The sequence below is a fragment of the Lactuca sativa genome, chromosome 1 (assembly GCF_002870075.4).
Source record: "Lactuca sativa cultivar Salinas chromosome 1, Lsat_Salinas_v11, whole genome shotgun sequence".
Classification (NCBI taxonomy): Eukaryota; Viridiplantae; Streptophyta; class Magnoliopsida; order Asterales; family Asteraceae; genus Lactuca; species Lactuca sativa.
The window spans coordinates 203423978-203444864 of record NC_056623.2 but is presented as its reverse complement, the minus strand read 5'-3'; the positions used below and the strand labels follow the sequence as shown (position 1 = coordinate 203444864).

General features: G+C 42.2%; 1 protein-coding gene across 1 annotated transcript; it reads right to left on the bottom strand.

Moving 5' to 3' along the window:
* Positions 1 to 764: 764 nt before the first annotated feature.
* On the bottom strand, positions 765 to 6398 carry LOC128131220 (uncharacterized). The gene is made up of 2 exons (XM_052768044.1): positions 5524 to 6398; positions 765 to 814 (listed from the first exon to the last, which is right to left on the bottom strand). Exons 1-2 carry the CDS (start codon positions 6383 to 6385, stop codon positions 780 to 782), a joined length of 897 nt encoding a protein of 298 aa, XP_052624004.1. The 5' UTR covers positions 6386 to 6398; the 3' UTR covers positions 765 to 779.
* Between the last annotated feature and the right edge of the window lie 14489 nt (positions 6399 to 20887).

Genomic DNA, 20887 nt, shown 5'->3' with positions numbered 1-20887 from the left:
AGTTAGCCTATGGGCTTCTTGTTAACATGTCCAAGACAGCAATGCCACAAGGATGCTTTGTCCAAACTAGTGGAAGAATCTATATGCAACACAATATTTCCTAGGTTGTCTACAACCGACACAGTTTCATATACACTATCACAAGGTAATGATTTAAAATAAAAAACATTATTATAAAAAGCATTAATACCACCACATTCATTATCAAATGAAAAAGTAAATCCTTGTTTGTACAAACCGTGAAAAGAAGTAATATTTCTAGCCATTTCTGACAAGTAACAACATTTATTCAAATATAATATTAACCCACTACTTAGCAACAAAGAATAAACTCCAATCTTTGTGACAGGTGAAGCTTTCTTATTCCCCATGATCAAGTTTATCTTTCCGTGCTCCACATCCTCACTTCTTCTTAGGCCCTACAAATCAGAACATATATGAATACTGCAACCTGTATCAAGAACCCAAGAAGTAGTATGTGGTGAGTTATAAGACAATATAGTGTAAATACCTGCATGGGTAGGTTTAACCTTACCATCCTTAACATCTTGTAGGTACTTGGGGCAGTTTCGTTTCCAGTGTCCCTTATCATGAGAATAGAAGCATTCAACATCTTTTGGGTTGGAAGAGGGATGTAACAACTCGAATTTTTCAAACAAATTTTTCATTTTTAAAACATGATTGTTTCCATTAAAAACAAGGCATAAATAGTTTAATTATTCGGTCAATACAATTATTCAAACTCCCAAGATCATAAAACAATCTTCAGTGTGTATCGATCATGCCGGCGCCTTCCCACGGTCCTCGCTAGTACCTGAAATACATACACAACAACTGTAAGCATAAATGCTTAGTGAGTTCCCCAATATACACTTACACAGATACGCCTTTCCAGGCCCTGACCTTCCGGTCCTCAATACAACGCCTTCCGGCCCATAACATAATCGCCTTCCGGCCCATAACATATTGCCTTCCGGCCCACATATCATACATAGCACATATAACAATTAACTTACCACATATAGCATACATATCACATAACATATTCGACCTTCCGGTCACACAGTCAAACCCTTCCGGGTACAGTATAGTGAGAAGACTCACCTCGTATATGCTGAAAGCTAGCAACTCCTGAAATGACTCGTGCACAACCGACGAGCTACAACCTCCCTATAACATTACGTAACTCATTAATACTTATCTCTTCTAAGTGTGACTATCCCTAAGAAGTCAGACTTAGGTCAACTCTGGTCAACGGTCAACGGTCAGCTCAACCGGACTCGGCGAGTACCATGGCGACTCGACGAGTCTAGACGTCTTCCAACTTTCTGAGATTCCTTATCTACTCGTCGAGTACCCTCATCGACCCGACGAGTTACTCCTGGAAGAATCGCGGGACCACCCCGACTCCACTCGCCGAGTCTGAAGAACAACTCGGCGAGTCCCAGTAAATCTTCAAGCTACTCGCCGAGTCTGAAGAACAACTCGGCGAGTCCATGCCATGCAGACGAGTAACTGCTTCCTGAATTACGTATGGTCCCAAGATATACAACCATGGGACCCTCTGGACGTCTAAACATCTCTTTACTGTGGGTATAACATTTGGGTAATAACATAATAACCCATCTAATCACTAAATGGGTTTTTCATAAACCCTAGGTTCATAGGCACATTAACTAACATAATTGATCCGAGTATTACCTGAGAACGTTCTCTCTGTGTCCCCCAAACCTCAGGACTCGATCCTCCTTGATATTCCTTTGACCAATTTCTTCTTCTTCTTGTCTAACCAATTCTTCCAAGTTCCAAAAGCTTTCTCTCCTGCTCCAGACGTCCACAGCGATTAGGGTTCTTCTCAATCGACCAAAAGACTGAAAATGACGGCCTAAGAGGCGTTATATACGATTCAAACTGAACGGTTAGGGTTTCTGCTGAACAGCGTCGACTCGCCGAGTCCATACCTGGACTCGTCGAGTGCCGTCGCGATCCCGCGACCAAGTCTGCGATCCTACTCGGCGAGTCTAGGCTCCAACTCGCCGAGTCCCCTCTTAAATCACCCCAAAAACATAATTTTAATAATACCTGAGATTCCGGGCTGTTACAACTCTCCCCCACTTGGATTAGACTTCGCCCTCGAAGTCTCACTCTGCAAATAGTTCCGGATGCTGCTCCCGCATTTCGCGCTCCGGTTCCCAAGTCATTTCTGATCCCTTACGGTGTTGCCATTGAACCAACACCAGAGGTACTTCCTTGTTCCTCAGAACCTTGATCTTCCGATCCCTGATCGCCACTGGTCTCTCCGCGTAATTCAGGCTCGCATCCACCTGAATATCCTCCAATGGAACCACTGCCGACTCATCGGCTATGCACTTCCTCAACTGCGATACATGAAAAGTGTCATGGATCTGACCCAACTCCGCTGGCAACTCCAACCGATAGGCTACCCGGCCTACCCTTGCAACCACACGAAATGGCCCAATATACCGGGGCCCCAATTTGCCCCTCTTCCTGAATCGAATCACTCCTTTCCAAGGAGAGACCTTCAGGAGAACGAAGTCGCCGACTTGAAATTCAAGCTCGGATCGGCGCCTGTCTGCATAACTCTTCTGTCGGCTCTGGGCAGTCAATAATCTTTGTCTCACTTGTTGAATCTGCTCCGTCGTCTGGAGTATGATCTCCGTGCTGCCCATCACTCTCTGTCCCACCTCTCCCCAGCAAATGGGAGTCCGACACCTCCTACCATACAACAGCTCGAAAGGCGGCATACCAATGCTCGAATGATGGCTGTTGTTGTAGGAAAACTCCGCCAATGGTAAATACGCATCCCAACTACCCCCGAAGTCTAACACACACGCTCGGAGCATGTCCTCCAGTGTCTGAATTGTCCGCTCGCTCTGACCGTATGTCTGGGGATGGTATGCGGTACTAAAATGCAACTTAGTACCCAGCTCCTCATGGAATTTATTCCAGAACCTGGAAGTGAAGCGCACATCGCGGTCTGACACAATCGAGATCGGCACTCCGTGCCGAGATACCACCTCTTTCACGTATATCTCCGCTAACTTTTCCGCTGAAGAACTCTCACTGATGGCAAGGAAGTGTGCACTCTTCGTCAACCTATCCACAATCACCCAAATTGCGTCTACTCCCCTAGCAGTCCTTGGCAATTTGGTGATGAAATCCATAGTGATCTGTTCCCACTTCCACTCGGGGATCTCCAATGGCTGTAACTTGCCATGCGGTCTCTGGTGCTCAGCTTTAACCCTACGGCAGGTCAAGCACCTCTCAACGAACCATGCCACGTCCCTCTTCATACAGGGCCACCAATATTCCTTCCTTAAATCCAAATACATCTTTGTAGCACCGGGATGGATCGAGAATTTCGATTTATGAGCCTCTTCCATCAACGTAATACGCGTACCGCCCACGAACGGCACCCAAATCCGACCCTGAAACGTCATAAGGCGTCGACTATCCTTGACAAACTCTGAGATTAACCCCACAACCCGCTCTTTCTTCTGCATTTCTGGTCGCACTGCCTCAGCCTGTGCCCTACGAATATCATCCAATACAGGAGTCATCACGGTCAGTCTCAAGCACACATCTCGCAATGGAGTGCTCTCCGCCCTGCGGCTCAATGCATCGGCTGCCACATTAGCCTTGCCTGGGTGGTACAGGATCTCACAATCATAATCCTTGACCACATCCAACCACCTCCTCTGACGCATATTTAGGTTGGTTTGATCCATCAAATACTTCAAACTCTTATGGTCCGTGTATATCGTACATCGAACCCCATACAAGTAGTGACGCCAAATCTTGAGAGCGAACACTACTGCCCCCAACTCTAAATCATGCGTGGGATATCTCGCCTCATGAGGCTTCAGCTGCCTCGACGCATAAGCTATCACATGACCCCTCTGCATCAACACTGCACCCAATCCCGAAATCGATGCGTCGCAATATACCACGAAATCTTCCATCCCTTCTGGAAGAGCTAATATCGGGGCTTCGCACAATCTTTGGCGAAGTGTCTCAAAGGAGGTCTGCTGCTCGGGCCCCCATGAGAACGTAACACCCTTCCGGGTCAATCTGGTGAGTGGCACAGCGATCTTGGAGAAATCCTTGATAAATCTCCGATAATACCCTGCCAACCCAAGGAAACTTCTGATCTCAGAGGGTGACTTCGGCACCTCCCAACTCATCACCGCCTCAACCTTGGCCGGATCGACCAATATCCCTTTCTGATTAACCACATGTCCTAGAAACTGGACCTCCCGCAACCAGAATTCACATTTGGAGAACTTTGCATAAAGTTTCTCCGACCTCAATACCTCAAGGACCTCCCTCAAATGCTCCTCATGCTGCTCTCTCGATCTCGAATAGACCAGAATGTCGTCGATAAATACGATCACCGACCGATCCAACATCGGCCTGCATACCCTGTTCATGAGATCCATGAACACAGCCGGGGCATTGGTGAGTCCAAAAGGCATCACCACAAACTCATAATGCCCATATCGCGTCCTAAACGCTGTCTTCTGGACGTCTTCATCCCGTACTCTCACCTGATGGTAACCTGACCTCAGATCGATCTTGGAAAACCAAGATGCTCCCTGCAACTGATCGAATAAATCATCGATCCTCGGCAACGGGTAACGGTTCTTGACCGTTAGCTTGTTCAACTCCCGGTAATCAATGCACATCCGGTGTGAGCCATCCTTCTTTTTGACGAACAGAATAGGTGCTCCCCATGGCGAGCTGCTCGGCCGAATGAATCCCTTCCCAAGCAACTCCTGGAGTTGCGAGGACAACTCTTGCATCTCTGGAGGTGCAAGACGATAGGGCACTTTAGCAATAGGTGCTGCCCCCGAAACCAGATCAATACTAAACTCTACTTGCCTCACAGGCGGTACTCCCGGCAACTCCTCGGGAAAGACATCTGAAAATTCGCGCACCACCGGAACTTCCTCAACTGACTTCGGTTTCTCGGAAACCTCCCGCGTATCCATCACATACGCCACAAAACCTTTACAGCCCTGCCGTAGACACTTTCTCGCCCTAGCGGCCGAACAAAAAGCTGATCCCGAACGGGTACCCTCGCCGTACACCGAAAGAACTCCCCCTCTAGGGTCTCGTATAGTCACCAACTGACGCTCACAGTCGATGACAGCGCCGAACCGGCTCAGCCAGTCCATGCCCACGATGACACAGACATCCCCCATCACGATAGGAATCAGATCAATTGGGAATCCAATCCCGAAAATCTCTAGTACACATCCCCGAAGAACCTCCGTAGCACAAATCACCTTCTCGTCAGCTATAGAAACTCTCAAAGGTCGACTCAACGACTCACGACTAACACCGATATGCTGACTAAAGGCTAAGGACACAAAGGACCTACTCGCACCCGAGTCAAATAACACTAAGGCAGGCACAGAGTTCACAAGGAAAGTACCTACGCATATAATAACATAAGCATAACATCTTGACATTAAAATAAATACATGAATTACAACATACCTGCCACAACATCGGGCGCAGCGCGGACCTCCTCCGCAGTCAGCTGAAAGGCTCTCCCACGAGCCCTCGGGGCCTCGACCTTCACCGGTCGAGTCTCAGTAGTCCTGGCAACAGGTGCAGATCCCTGACGAAGCTGAGGGCACTCGGCCTTCCGATGGCCGGTCTGGTTGCAATGAAAGCAAACCGTAAATCCCTTGGGACACTCCCTAGCAATGTGTCCCTCCTTGCCACACTTGTAGCAAGCACCGGCTCGACACGCCCCATCGTGACCCTTACCGCACTTTACGCAAGTGCGGTTCTTCGAACCTCCCGTCCTCGAATCGGCGGACTTGATCCGCTTGGCTGCCGGCTGAGACTGAGCCGGTCGCCGGTCTGCCTGCTGAGACTCGGCCTCCTCCCTGGCCTGAGTCTCTAACTCGATCTCACGCTTCCTGGCATTCGCCTGAAGCTCAGTAAAAGTATGGTAAGTGGAGTTTGACACAAACTCCCGGATCTCCCTCCTCAGAACACCTAAGTACCGGCTCATCCGAGCCTGCTCTGTGGCCACTAGCTCGGGGCAAAACATCGCCCTCTCATGGAACTTCCGCGTGATCGCCGCCACCGAATCAGTACCCTGCTTGAGGGTTAAGAACTCCTGAACCAATCGTTCCCGCTCCACCGGGGGAACGTACTCATCCCTGAACATGGTAGTGAACCCCTCCCATGTCACTGCCGCAGTCTCTGCTAAAGTGAAGTTCGCCGTCACGAACTTCCACCAGTCCTTGGCTCCCAGACGGAGCTGGTTCAAAGCGAACCGTACCCTCAGGTGCTCCGGGCATGAACAAGTGTAGAAGCACCCCTCTATATCTGCGATCCACCTCATCGCAGCAATCGGATCCTGCGTCCCATCGAACTCTGGTGGCTTCGTGTTGCTGAACTCTCGGAACAGCAATGAATCACCCCCCTGTGGCCTAGCAACGGCCACAGCTGCGGTAGCTGCAGCGGTTGCAGCCTCAGTCAATGCGGCGTACCGCTCGTCGAACGTCTCCATCAGGGTGGTCTTGATAGACCCAAACATCTCCGGGATCTCAGCCCGGATCGCCGCCGCCACCTCCTCGTGGATCATCTGACGAATATCCTCGTCACTCACACCGCTCGTACTTGCCCCGTGCTGCGGTCTAACCATGATATCTCTGAAATACAACATAAAACTATCAGAGATTCTACCGAGTATAATCATACTCGTCACGCAACCCTACTCAGTCCCAGATATCCAGGGATTCTTACTTGGGCCTCCCACTGACCCGGTGTCCTCGGTAGTACGGGCCCAATACTACCGACCACACCGCATCAATGTTCATCCCAAGTCCTCCTCCCCAAACTCCAGATAGTGAGTACTCTACTTCTGATACGCTCTATCTACCCGCATACTAGCAAAGCATCTCATATAGGCAACTTCCCTAGACTAAGGCATCACAAATCAGGCCACCCTAGTCCTATCATGAATACCTAGTCTTCTAGCATGCATAACAATTCATATCATATAATAGTGTAAGGTATTTTGGGGATCTTTACCGTTCGGGCGCTGACTGATCGTACACACTGCTTCTTTCTTGCTTACCACAAAACCATTTACAAAAGTTATGCCTTTATTTGAAAAGCTTCCTCAAATCCTCGGTTTGAGTTCAGATACCCCCCTAAGGTGCACCCGAATCCCTCAAACCAAGGCTCTGATACCAATTGTAACAACTCGAATTTTTCAAACAAATTTTTCATTTTTAAAACATGATTGTTTCCATTAAAAACAAGGCATAAATAGTTTAATTATTCGGTCAATACAATTATTCAAACTCCCAAGATCATAAAACAATCTTCAGTGTGTATCGATCATGCCGGCGCCTTCCCACGGTCCTCGCTAGTACCTGAAATACATACACAACAACTGTAAGCATAAATGCTTAGTGAGTTCCCCAATATACACTTACACAGATACGCCTTTCCAGGCCCTGACCTTCCGGTCCTCAATACAACGCCTTCCGGCCCATAACATAATCGCCTTCCGGCCCATAACATATTGCCTTCCGGCCCACATATCATACATAGCACATATAACAATTAACTTACCACATATAGCATACATATCACATAACATATTCGACCTTCCGGTCACACAGTCAAACCCTTCCGGGTACAGTATAGTGAGAAGACTCACCTCGTATATGCTGAAAGCTAGCAACTCCTGAAATGACTCGTGCACAACCGACGAGCTACAACCTCCCTATAACATTACGTAACTCATTAATACTTATCTCTTCTAAGTGTGACTATCCCTAAGAAGTCAGACTTAGGTCAACTCTGGTCAACGGTCAACGGTCAGCTCAACCGGACTCGGCGAGTACCATGGCGACTCGGCGAGTCTAGACGTCTTCCAACTTTCTGAGATTCCTTATCTACTCGTCGAGTACCCTCATCGACCCGACGAGTTACTCCTGGAAGAATCGCGGGACCACCCCGACTCCACTCGCCGAGTCTGAAGAACAACTCGGCGAGTCCCAGTAAATCTTCAAGCTACTCGCCGAGTCTGAAGAACAACTCGGCGAGTCCATGCCATGCAGACGAGTAACTGCTTCCTGAATTACGTATGGTCCCAAGATATACAACCATGGGACCCTCTGGACGTCTAAACATCTCTTTACTGTGGGTATAACATTTGGGTAATAACATAATAACCCATCTAATCACTAAATGGGTTTTTCATAAACCCTAGGTTCATAGGCACATTAACTAACATAATTGATCCGAGTATTACCTGAGAACGTTCTCTCTGTGTCCCCCAAACCTCAGGACTCGATCCTCCTTGATATTCCTTTGACCAATTTCTTCTTCTTCTTGTCTAACCAATTCTTCCAAGTTCCAAAAGCTTTCTCTCCTGCTCCAGACGTCCACAGCGATTAGGGTTCTTTTCAATCGACCAAAAGACTGAAAATGACGGCCTAAGAGGCGTTATATACGATTCAAACTGAACGGTTAGGGTTTCTGCTGAACAGCGTCGACTCGCCGAGTCCATACCTAGACTCGTCGAGTCCCGTCGCGATCCCGCGACCAAGTCTGCGATCCTACTCGGCGAGTCTAGGCTCCAACTCGCCGAGTCCCCTCTTAAATCACCCCAAAAACATAATTTTAATAATACCTGAGATTCCGGGCTGTTACAAGGGAGTGGAAAAATCTCCTTTCGTTCCACTCGAAGAGGAGCCATCAAGGAACTTTCCCTTGGTATCCTTCGAGGGGTCTTCCTCTTTTTCTCTTTACCTTGACCGATTACCAGAACAGGGGCAGTGTTAGGAGTAGAAATGGTAACAACCAGTTTACCTTTGAGACCACTTTCGGCGGTCTTCAAAAGTCCTTGAAGATTGCTGAGTGTGAACTCCTCCTTGTTCATATGATAGGTCATTAGGAACTGATCATAACAAGTAGGTAAGGAGTGCAATATGATGTCAATAGCCAACTCCTCAGGGAAGTTCACATTTAACTTCAACAAACGGTCCACAAACCTTTGAATTTTCTGCAAGTGGCCCGTGATGGACTCACCATCCTTCATTCGGGTTGTTATCATGGAAGAGATGATTTCATACCTCTCATGACGAGCACTCTGATGGTATCTATCCATTAGATCCATGTGCATCTCAAAATGGTAAAAGTCCTCATAGGACTTTTGGAGCTCAACTGTCATTGTGGCCAACATGACACATGTTACCTTGGTAGCATCTCTCTATGAGCCCTAAAGTCAGCGATTTCCTTTGGAGTAACAGCAGACTCATCGATCTCCTTCAGTTCCTTGTGAAGGACATATTCCTTGTCCTCGTAACGTGTGACCATCCTGATGTTCCTGATCCAATCATTAAAGTTTGAACCATCAAAGATTTCTCTCCCACAAAGGTTCATGAAAGAGAAGGAGTCGGTAGGGTTTGAGCCAGAAGCATTGTTGGAAGACATCTGAAAAGAAGAAAGACAAATTTAGATTGGATAAATAGTCCTTAATAAGACACCCAAATGTAATATTAAGGCTGGGACCCGACACAATACTTTATAACTTGGAAGAGGGATGTCGTAATCCAAGCTATAAAATATTTGAAGGTAGCCAAATGACAATTCACCAATTTCCACCATGAAAACGAAATAGGTATTAGGTAATAATTGGATTGAAACTCCTAGATTCTTTTGAGATTGATTGTACTTTTCAATGGCATGTTTAAATCTCGATTGTGCCCACTCAAGTTTGTGATTGGGATGTCGAGCATCACAAACACTTTGTGAATAACCATGCAAACTAACTTGGTACCCTTAAGTTTATCACCTAATCGATGAGCCGGTTAACCACACACACTCCACCGATCTATGATAAACATTAAGTTACCCTTTTCCACTCTTACAAGTCCAAGTTAGTGTGCCGGTTAAACACACACACTCCACCAATGACTTGGTAAGGTACAAAGTGTAATTTCATGGGTTAACCCCAAATTCACATTTTCCTAAAGTAACTAAGATGGGAATTTATAAAAGGTTTAGTCACTTTATCATCATCAGTATACTTTTAATGAGAATTATAGTCCGTGTCCTACCTGTTCGGCTAACGACCCTCCACCAGTCAAGGAAGCGGTGGGTGAGAGTGGACACCCATTCAGTTGCCATTTTATAGGCAACAACCATACACCCCCTTATAGACTGACTTCGTGAATGAGGCCTACTAACGGTAAAACTGACTTGATCTTATACACACATACACACACACACACACACACACACACATATATATATATATATATATATATATATATATATATATATCTTATTAACTTATAATACTATATAGTATAAGGGTTGAATTTTAACTTTTAAAACTCTAGGGATTGGAATTAAAGTGTGTGTGAGACTTTACAAATTCCAAAACTTGAGGGCAAGTTCTGAAACTATTGAAAACCATTCATTTCTATAACTTATGAGTCTTAATGGTTTTAAAGCAAAGAATTTTGGAATTCCATAACTTGAGGACAAGTTATGGAGTCCATTAATTGGCATTTAGATCAAGAATTACACTCACAAACAATTTGCAAATAATTCCTATGATCTTCCAAAACTCATAAGCATGAACATACATATCAACAATTTTCAAGAATCACATAAACATATATAAAACATGAACTTTGATAATGACCTTTGAAAATGGATTAGCATAATCATTACCACATCAAAAACATATTGTACAAGTCTAAAACAATTTAGGGTAATGATTCTAGTCCATTTCCAGCAACAAAACTCGAAAATATGCACACAAGGCCTATTACTCACCGAGTGGATGAACCTACTCGATGATTAGGATGAATTTTCACTTGGACTCATCGAGTCCCGCCATGGACTCGGTGATTCCACTAAACAGTTAGTAGAATTTCGACTTTTCCAAGCAGTTTTCATTAAGTTTAATGAAAACAAGCCTAAGCTCTGATACCACTGATGGGTTTTGAGCATTCTAACACTCCTATGTTGTGCATGCAACCCTAGAAAACTTGGATCTATGTTTTCTCTATTATACATGCAAATATGATTTTTCCAAGGTTGTCATCCTAACTAGCATATCATGGGCTACTTGTAATATAAAACCAGAAGAATGACTTACCTTTTCTTGTGGTTGATTACTTGGCTCTTCAAGAGCCTAGCACCAATAATGTAGATGCATCAAGTGGAATCACAAATCACCAAAACAACATGGAAGACTTTGAGAGAGTATGTAACAGTCACGAAATCGGCCACCCTTTTCTCTCACATACACTAGTGCCATTTCATGTGCTAAAGACCTCTTTATATAGTATGGTGGATTAGGGTTACATCCATGGAAACCCTAATACCCATGACCTTTCATTTCCATAGGATCCATGGGTTAAATACTCCATGGACTATGCATGCAAGCTTCGCCCATCCTAAATGAACTTTGGCCCATTCCATATATATACATAAGAGTCCATATTTAATTAGTTTCTTTTGATCACTAAATTAATTCCAAATTAATTCTTGATCAATACTAATTAAATAATATGATTTTATATTAATATATTGTAACTTATAATATATTAAAAAATCATAAACATACTATTCTCACATGATTATCCATACAACATGTTAAAGTGATGTGCAACCCAAATGGACCATGCCGGGTCGAGTCAAGTACATACCAAACATAGTTACGAACTTAGACACCTTATCAAACAGTTACTAGAAAGGCAAGTATTTTGTAACTTGTATAAAGTGAACTGTGTGACTCCACTATACTCCTTGCTTGGGAAATAAAAAAATATGTGGTCACCATTATTGATAATTTTACTCAATTTTCTATATGTACCTGCCTAATGCTAAAAATGAAGCATTAAAAAGTTAAAAATATACAAAATTAAGGTGAAATTACAATTGGGTTGTAAAACCCTATTTTCAGTTTTAAAGTTAATAATATATAAGATTTTTTTATAATATAAATTGAAAATATATTGCTATTTAGCGTAGATGTTTTTTAAAAAATTTGTAATAGACGTGAATACAAAGGCGTGCATATAAATAATGTCAAAAGCATAGTTTGTATGAGAAAGTTACAATTTTTAGACTTTTTGATGAAATCTTGAAGCATGGCGTGTGGGGCGTCATATTAAATGCGCCTAACATCTACAACTCTAAGGTTGTGTAGACGAAGACCGAGCATATGTGTAAGAAAGAATAACATGACCAGGCTAGGGATACGGTGCAACACATCCCTTGTAGGACACATCTTTAGAAATTTAACCCTATAAATAGCAGGTCACCCTGTCTTCTATCCTTTCAAAGTTCTCTCTAATCCCCCTCTCCTTCTCTCTTTCTCCCTCTCTCTCTCTCCCTCTCTCTCTCTCTATCTCCCTCTTTCCTTGTCAAGATTCCAGTCATTCATGATTTGATTTCTCTTTCTTGATTTTCATTAGCAAAGCTCTAGAGGTTTTGGAAAGATACTTATAAGAAAAGGAAGCATCAAATTACGCTTAAATTTGTGTAGATCACGTCAATCGAGTAACTTACTCTTACTCCTTTCTATGTCTGATTTATTCATATTCATTGTTATGAATGATATAAGAACAAAAATAATCATTAATTTTACGTAGAATATTGATTGGTTTATTTACAGGAGTAGTGTCTACGATAGCCATGTTGCCCTGATTGTTAAATTTCAGAAAGTCTATATACTGAGATGGTCCTGCCTGTCGAGTGTCTTTGGTCCTGCCTCCCGATTATGTTCACTAGCCAATCCTTATTTGATAGTCAATCCAAGATTAGTGGGATTAGTGAAAGATCTAGAGATTAATTACTCTCCTCATATAGTTAGTAACTAATATAGTATTCTAGGTTGTTACGTGTTGGTTGAGCCATTTGAAAACCAACATACTTAACTGTTTCGAGACTATTCAGCTGAGTTATCTCTCTATACTATGTGTTACTATATACGACCCTTTCATGATAGGATGTATTGATTGTAATGGCCCAAGCTTCCCATTCCATCATCAATGCCCATTTCGTTATGTTTCCATGTTACGTTTAGCTTTTGGAATGGTTAAAGTTAACATTGGAGGTCCAAAGTGCAAGAAAATGATTATTGGTCATGTATATGGGTCATGGGGTCATTTTCTCAAACTTTAGTGGCATAGAATGAGATTCATCATTTTTTTAAAGTAGTCGAACCCTATAATCCAGGATTAACATCATATTTGCAACCATCAAATCCTCTTTCTAGCCTCCATATCACTTGAAAGAGCTCCTATATGTGATTTCCATTTATAAAGTATGGGATGGAAGCTAGAGAAATTGTGTGAAGATTGAAGCATTTTTGGAGTATTCTTGGTGGGACCTTTGGAGCTCTTCCTTTCTATTGGTTCTCTTGGAGTAATCTAAAAATTTCCAGGAGGAAGAAATCATTCCATTCAATCTATTTATATGGTTCAAGTTATTAAAAGTCATTTAGGTGTGTACCATGCTGCTGTCTTGTCATTTGGTATCCTTTCTGATACGAGTCTATATGATCTGTTGTAGGGTGCTATTTATTTGCTGATAGCATGGCTTAATCTATTCCTAACTCATTTCATTACGATTTGAGGTGAATATTTCTTTATGGATATTTGGTATATAATTTGGAGATTTGTATGTCTTGATACAAGTCTATTGGTCTAAGTTGCTGTGTAAATTCTTGTAATCTTACCGTGTGTGAAGTATGAGTAGTATATCATGTTATTTTTCTATGAGAAATGTGACTAGAGGAATTTATATGCTAGTTACTATGAAGTGTTGATTTATGCATGCATTCAGATGATAAGTTCACTTTAGAAGTAAGGATTGTATTTTATGTTAAGATGAGAAGTTGTGCATGATATGATTTTGTTATAGCATGTTTTTATGAAATTTGGAAATGCCTGGTATAAAGTATGTTGCTAAACGGTGTATTTAATTACATGCTTTTATATAATCATATGTGGTGAATTTGATTATATGATTTTGTAGTATGACATGTGATATATTATGAATTTAATTAATAAATTAAACCAATCATGAATATATAATATGAATGGTGAGGTGTGTATATGACCCATGCGAGTAAATTATTTAATTACAAACTAGTTAAAAAGGGGAATACACAAAGTGGGGGTAAAGGCTAGTAACATCAACTTAGATATATATCATATCCAAATATAATGTTGGCCCGTTAGGTTGGAACATTAACTTTGGGAAAAGAGATGAAGCCAAGAATGGTGGTGAATTGTTTTCTATGTAACCATTTGAACACATGGTCCCAACGTGTGCGGGCTAGAGTGATGTTTGCTACATAGAGACACCAAATCAAGCATCAAGTTTAAGTGGGGGAGGGTATAAGAGTAAAGATACGAATTGTGCCAGTCTCGAGCGACAATGCCTTAGGCAACATCAGAGTAGTGAACACAGAGAACCAGATACAATGTTAGGCTTGGCAATCACGCCCACTTATACATGTGAATTATCGATCTTTAGACCCATGATAGCTATAGACATAAGAGTAATTATAATGGTGAGATAGATATATATTTACTATATTGAAATGTAAAAAATTAATATATTCATAATATATTAATAATATTAAACGGTGAACGATGATTGGTAATAGAAAGTGTTATTACACCCCCAGTCTATGTGACAACCCGAAATTTCTATTTTGTACAAACAATATCAATTCAATAGAAGTTAGAACAGTTGCAGTTAATATTCAGACTTTTTAGTATAAGTTTGAATATTTTAGGATTTACACTTAAAGAGATATCAGGAGAGAGGATGCACTAGGGTTTTGTGCAACTCTGTTATTCCAAAACTCTATGAAATTAGAGTTCACTGCCTGAATAAAATATTTTCTTCCAAAAACCCTAAATCAGGGGGTATATATAGGACTATTTGTCATTATTTTCACTTTTTCCAAATTCTCAAGATCCAAATCCATTTCTCTCTCAAGTATCATCTGAAAGTTTTTCAAGATCTTCAATCTTGTAAGTGATTCTAGCTTTCTTAAGTGATTATAAGCCTTAATCTAGTGCTTTAACATACTTCTAACCATGAAATCATTCCAAAAGGTTGATTCTTCCATTTCCACCAAGAACACCAAGAACACACACTAGTGTTCTTGGACTTTTAGCTCATTTCAAGCTACTATATTGTAAGTACTTCTATCTTAGGGTATCATAGAGCGTGTTAAACATGTTTACATCAAGAAATCGTCCCTAGAACACCAAGAAGAAGGTGTTCATGGTCCAAGAATGTTATTGGGCCGTAAACACCAAGTAAAGGTACCAAAGTGTGCCTAAGTCCTTCTCTAGCCTTAGAAAAATGTCTAAATCCTTTCCTAGTTGAGCTAAGGACTTGAAAGCCTCAAAATACCATAAATCATAGGAGATTATGGCTGCAAACACAAAGGAAATTGGTCTTAGGGCTGTGAACTCCTCAAAGGAGGGAAATTGTGCCCTAATCTCTTCCAAGGACTAAACCTTCAAGTAGAAAAGCTTCTAGGGACTCTTAAGGCTTCAAACAACAAATGGTCATTAAGTGTGTGAGTTTATGGCCGTAAACTCAATGGTTTACGACTGTAAACTCTTTTGGTTGTGGCCACAAAACCATAAGCACCCTAATGGAGTTTTCCTTGAACCCCAAGCACACTAGCCTTTCCCTACAACACTTAGATGCAATCCTTGGGACTTATAACACTTGTATAAGGTGTTTAGCATGTCCTAGGGTGTCTTGAATTTGTTTATTAGTTTTTTAAAGACTAATTCGATACATATATGTGATATTATATGTTAACTAGGATCATAGAGTGTGTTCAAGACTTCACTTGACACCTAGCAATCCTACCTCTTCAGTTCATCCGTACCACTCACTACAGGTGAGTTCATACCCCTTAAATAAATGGTTCAAATGTTTTTAAATGCTTTTATGGGGGGATACAAGTTAAATACTTATAGTTATTACATCAATCACATGTGATTAATAACTACAAAACCAATTATTTTCATACTGTTCAAACTGTTTTGCTTCAAACTGTTTTACAAACTCTTTTACTTATCAAATACTTTTAATTAAGCTCTTTTATACTTATTATCAAATGCATGCCTATGTATGTCTAGTTATATAAGCAATGTTTAAAACGATCAAGAAGGCCAGCTCGCCTTATGTCCTTTTCCTCGTTGGGATGTGGTTGTAGGTCATCGGTTATCCGTCCGAAGGTCATCTAAATATTAGTTATATATTATGTATACATATATAGACATAAAAGTTCTTCCAGTCATTTCAATACCCTTGGGTAGCAAGGGTATACTTCCATGTTCATACGCACCAGTTACATTACTAGTAAGCTACCATATGGGTAGCACAGGAAGATACAAATACTATTAGTAGAACAATGAAACATACAATGATTCAGTTCATTCGTGACTCAGTACAAGTAGTACATACAATACATTACTATACATGCTAGATATACAGATAACATACATTACATCTAGCACGTGTAGAACATTACAGTACATACAAGCTAGACAGAGAAAGAGTACACTTACAGTTAGCACATTTATCACATGTACATTCATGCAGTTATGTGAACCATTAAGTGGGTCATGGCACTTCTTGCCATGACCGTTTTTGTATCCCGAATCTCCTTAATTGGGGAGCATATGAGTTTGCGTATAAATCTATACTGGATTGACTATCCTACACCTTGTTGCTCACTATACTGGGACTTGCAAGTCTACGGGTGCCAAATGTCATTTCTTACGGCGTCTTACATCGTCATTTTACTAGATTCGGTATTAGGATACAGGTCGATCACATGTTACTTTGAACACCTTTTGTTTTAAGGTAGTTAGTACAGCGGTAGTCACTTATTACAAATACTACGGTACGATAATATTTTCCCATTACATTCACTTCGTGAATATTCACACGATGCACGGTAATGTAAAAACTATGTATTTGGATAATGATAGTCAGAAGTGAGAAAACACACATCCTAACAAGAGACACACGTACAGACACTAGATTCCTTGGTAGAAGGCTACAGTTAGTAGGGTACATAGGGTTTTTTTAGGAGAGTTCAAACATTTTACAAAACATTGTACAAAACATCTTACGAAACATCTTACAAATGCTTTCATACAAACATAGACATTAATATACTTATGATCTCACCAGCTTTAAGTTGATACTCGCTTTCAAAATAACTTGTATTCTCAGGTCACCAATAGACAGGTACAGGTGCCACACTTTTGAGAAGATGGAGTTCGTTCAAGACTCGTCTTTTATTTTGATATGTATATTTTGGTGTCTATATAACTTGACAAAACACACATGTATGAAATTATATTATTAATGTAATGGATGATGTTGTTGCTTGTTTACTACTATTCATTGTTGTGATACTGTACATGACGTCCTCCGCCCCAGAAGGTTTCTGCCGTTCATGGTTTTGGGGTGTGACAGATTGGTATCAGAGCATTGTTTATAGTGAATTGAGTATATCAACCCATAAAAGATATACTAACTATAAATACATTGGGATTAAAATAATCTGACTAAGAGTTTATACTTTAAATATTAAAATATTTAATTAAGTATACTTGCATGCATTCATACTAAAATCAGTGTCACTAAGACAGTACAAAAGTATTATGATTGTTGGGAAACACTAGTAGACTTAGAGACATATAGTCAAAACTGGGAAGATATAGCCTGATCCACTATATTATCCAAGGGTTGACTAGCATGTGCCTAAGTGTGGTTGTGAGGTTGCAACAAGTCTAAAAACTTACCCACAATACCACAATGAGAGCAATAGAACCTAAACTTAAAATACCATAAGAATATTTTGAATTACTATAAGCTACTTATGTACTAGATTCTTATACCTCTCTTCTCGCGTAAATTTAATGGTTGGATTCCACCTTCCCGGAGACCCATACTATCCCAACCACGACAATGCAAGATGGATGGAAGAAGAACCAGAAGATGATCACCCAATTCCTTTGGATGATCATGAAGCTGAAGGCTTTTCTGATGGTTCTGACTCAGAGCCAGAAGTCAACAACCTGCTTCCAGCTGATCAAAACCTAGACCCTTGTCCAGCATTTCAAGGACCCACACCTCTGTGGGCCACAAACTTGAATACATGGAGCCATGAACAGGGTCAACCCATTCCCTACAATGGAGACCGAAGTTTCTACAACCTCACTGACGGAGGTTTTGCTGACAGAGTCCTACCTGTCATGGTTCGTAGGATTTCTCTGAACACGATACTAGGTCAATCATCTATCAATCGACTCTTGGAGATTGACGCCACCGCTGGTGTTAACACTGTCCTCCTTCGCCAACTAGAGTCTGCTCATGAAAGGGCTCTGGTTTACAATGGAACTCTTTGGAGGGAACTCACTGAAACCCGGGCTGAAGTCAGAGAACTTCGAGCTCAGCAAGCAATAGCTGATAGGCGCATGAGGGACATAGAACGTCTTCTGTTGGGATCAAGAACTCACTCTGGTAGTTCTCGTCGCCGATAGATTGTCCTCAACTTCTCTCTTTTGGATATAACCTAGTTATGTAAAACTCTGGTCTAATTCCCTATCTTTGTAAACCATAGGCCTGTTAGGTCTTGGTTAGGTTGTAATTCTGTCAAAAGTTTCCCATTTTGGTTGATGTAAGGCCTACTTCTGTTGGCCGTTTTTCATGAACTTGTTACATCTGTAATTCCAGTAATATTGGCAGGTACCTAATCTTATGGGAATTATTATCCATATGTGATCATCTATTAGTTCTAGATTTGCATTCAATCGTATCATTGGGCTATGCAGAGTTAGTCCATGAGGCATTCTCATCAATCCTTCCATTGAAATATTATCAATGTTTTCATCTTCATAAACAATAGATCAAAGATGCCGCCTCGCAGAAATCCAAGGAGAAACCTCAATAACGAAACACCACCTACTGCTTAGTTCGACACGACAGCCTTAAATGCTGCTGTAGTTGCAGCTGTGGCTACAGCCATGGCTCAGTATCATTCATCTGGTTCCACTGGAGGAGGAACCCATGTCCTGTCAACTCATGGTGAAATCCCGGTGCGCTTGAAAGAGTGATTATACAAGGACTTCACCAACTGCAAGCCATTGTCCTTCAAGGGGACTGGCGGAGTCATTGCCCTCTCGCAATGGTTCGAGAAAACCAAATCGGTTTTCGAAATCTGCTCTTGTCCCGAGGAGAGCAAGGTGAAGTTCGCTGCTTTCTCCTTCAAAACTAAAGCCCTAACATGGTGGAATAGCCATGTTAAGTCACTATCTCTTATAGTGGCAAATGCGATGGGCTGGGAAACTTTAAAAGACCTCATGATTGAGGAGTACTGCCCGAGGGCGAGATCCAAAAGCTGGAGGAAGAGCTATGGAGCCTAACCATGAAGGGCTCCAACGTAGTCGCCTACACCGCCAAATTTTGCGAGCTGGTGGACCTATGTCCCAACATGATCCCTTTAGAGGGAAAGAAGATCGAGAGATATGTATGGGGACTGGTGCCACCATACTAGGGAAATGTTTTGGTATCACATTCCACTACACTTGATAGTGCCAAGAAATTGGCACAGCGACTCATAGACCATGGGGTTCGTACCCTAGCCGCAACAACTACCCTAGCCATCTCAGAACCTGCAAGAACCGCTGACTCCAAGCGGAAGTTTTGGGATGACAAGAAGAAGGCTAAGGCTACCAAGAAGAGGCAGGTCGTGGCAGTACATGCTGTGATAGGACCTGCCGCTGCTGCTCCGGTAAGGCAGTATGCTGGAAGTTTGCCTAAGTGCAACAAGTGCAACTTCCTTCACGTCGGCGCCTGCCGGGATATGCAGTGTCTGAACTGCAATGGGAAGGGGAACACAGACCATTTCTGTAAAGCTCCGGCAAAGCTAATCAATCAAGCCCTTGGTGCTGGAGTGGGCCAAACTAGCTACGGATGTGGCGAGGTAGGCCACTTCAAAAGAAACTGCCGAAGGCAGGGTTTTCCGGTGGAGCGGCAAGAGTTCTGGCCATAGGCCATGAGGAAGCGGTTGCCAACCCCACAGTGGTCACTCGTACGTTCCTCCTCGATAACTCTTATTCATGCATTCTATTTGATAGTGGAGCGGAGAGGAGTTTCGTGAACCAAAAATTTGCTCATTTACTTAAGCAAAAATCATGAGCACTTAATGAACTGTTCATTGTAGAAATGGCTAATGGAAAGACAGAGAGCACTAGCAGTATATTCATAGGTTGTACCCTAACGTTAGATAGCCATTCATTTTCGATCGATCTCATGTCGTTCTCAATTAAAAGTTTCGATGTCATTATCGGCATGGATTGGTTGAGTCTTCATCGTGCCAATATCATGTGTTACGAAAAGGCTGTTCACCTTAATCTGTTGTCTGGCGAAACCCTAGTAGTTTATGGCAACAAACCCGGCATGAACCTTCGTATCATCTCGAGCATCCAAGCTTAGAAATTCTTGCGAAAGGAATGTCGTGCATTCCTAGCTCATGTGGTCGATCTGAGCCAAGAAACGAAGGACATTCGGAACATTCCAGTAGTACGCGACTTTCCCGACATCTTTCCAGAAGAACTCCCAGGATTACCTCCGCAACGTCAAGTCGAGTTCTGAATCAAATTAGTTCCAGGGGCTACCCCTGTAGCCAAATCGCCCTATCATCTAGCACCTGCAGAGATGCAAGAACTGTCCGGTCAACATAACAAACTGCTTAGCAAGGGCTTTATAAGGCCAAGCTTCTCTCCCTGGGGAGCCCCAGTCTTCT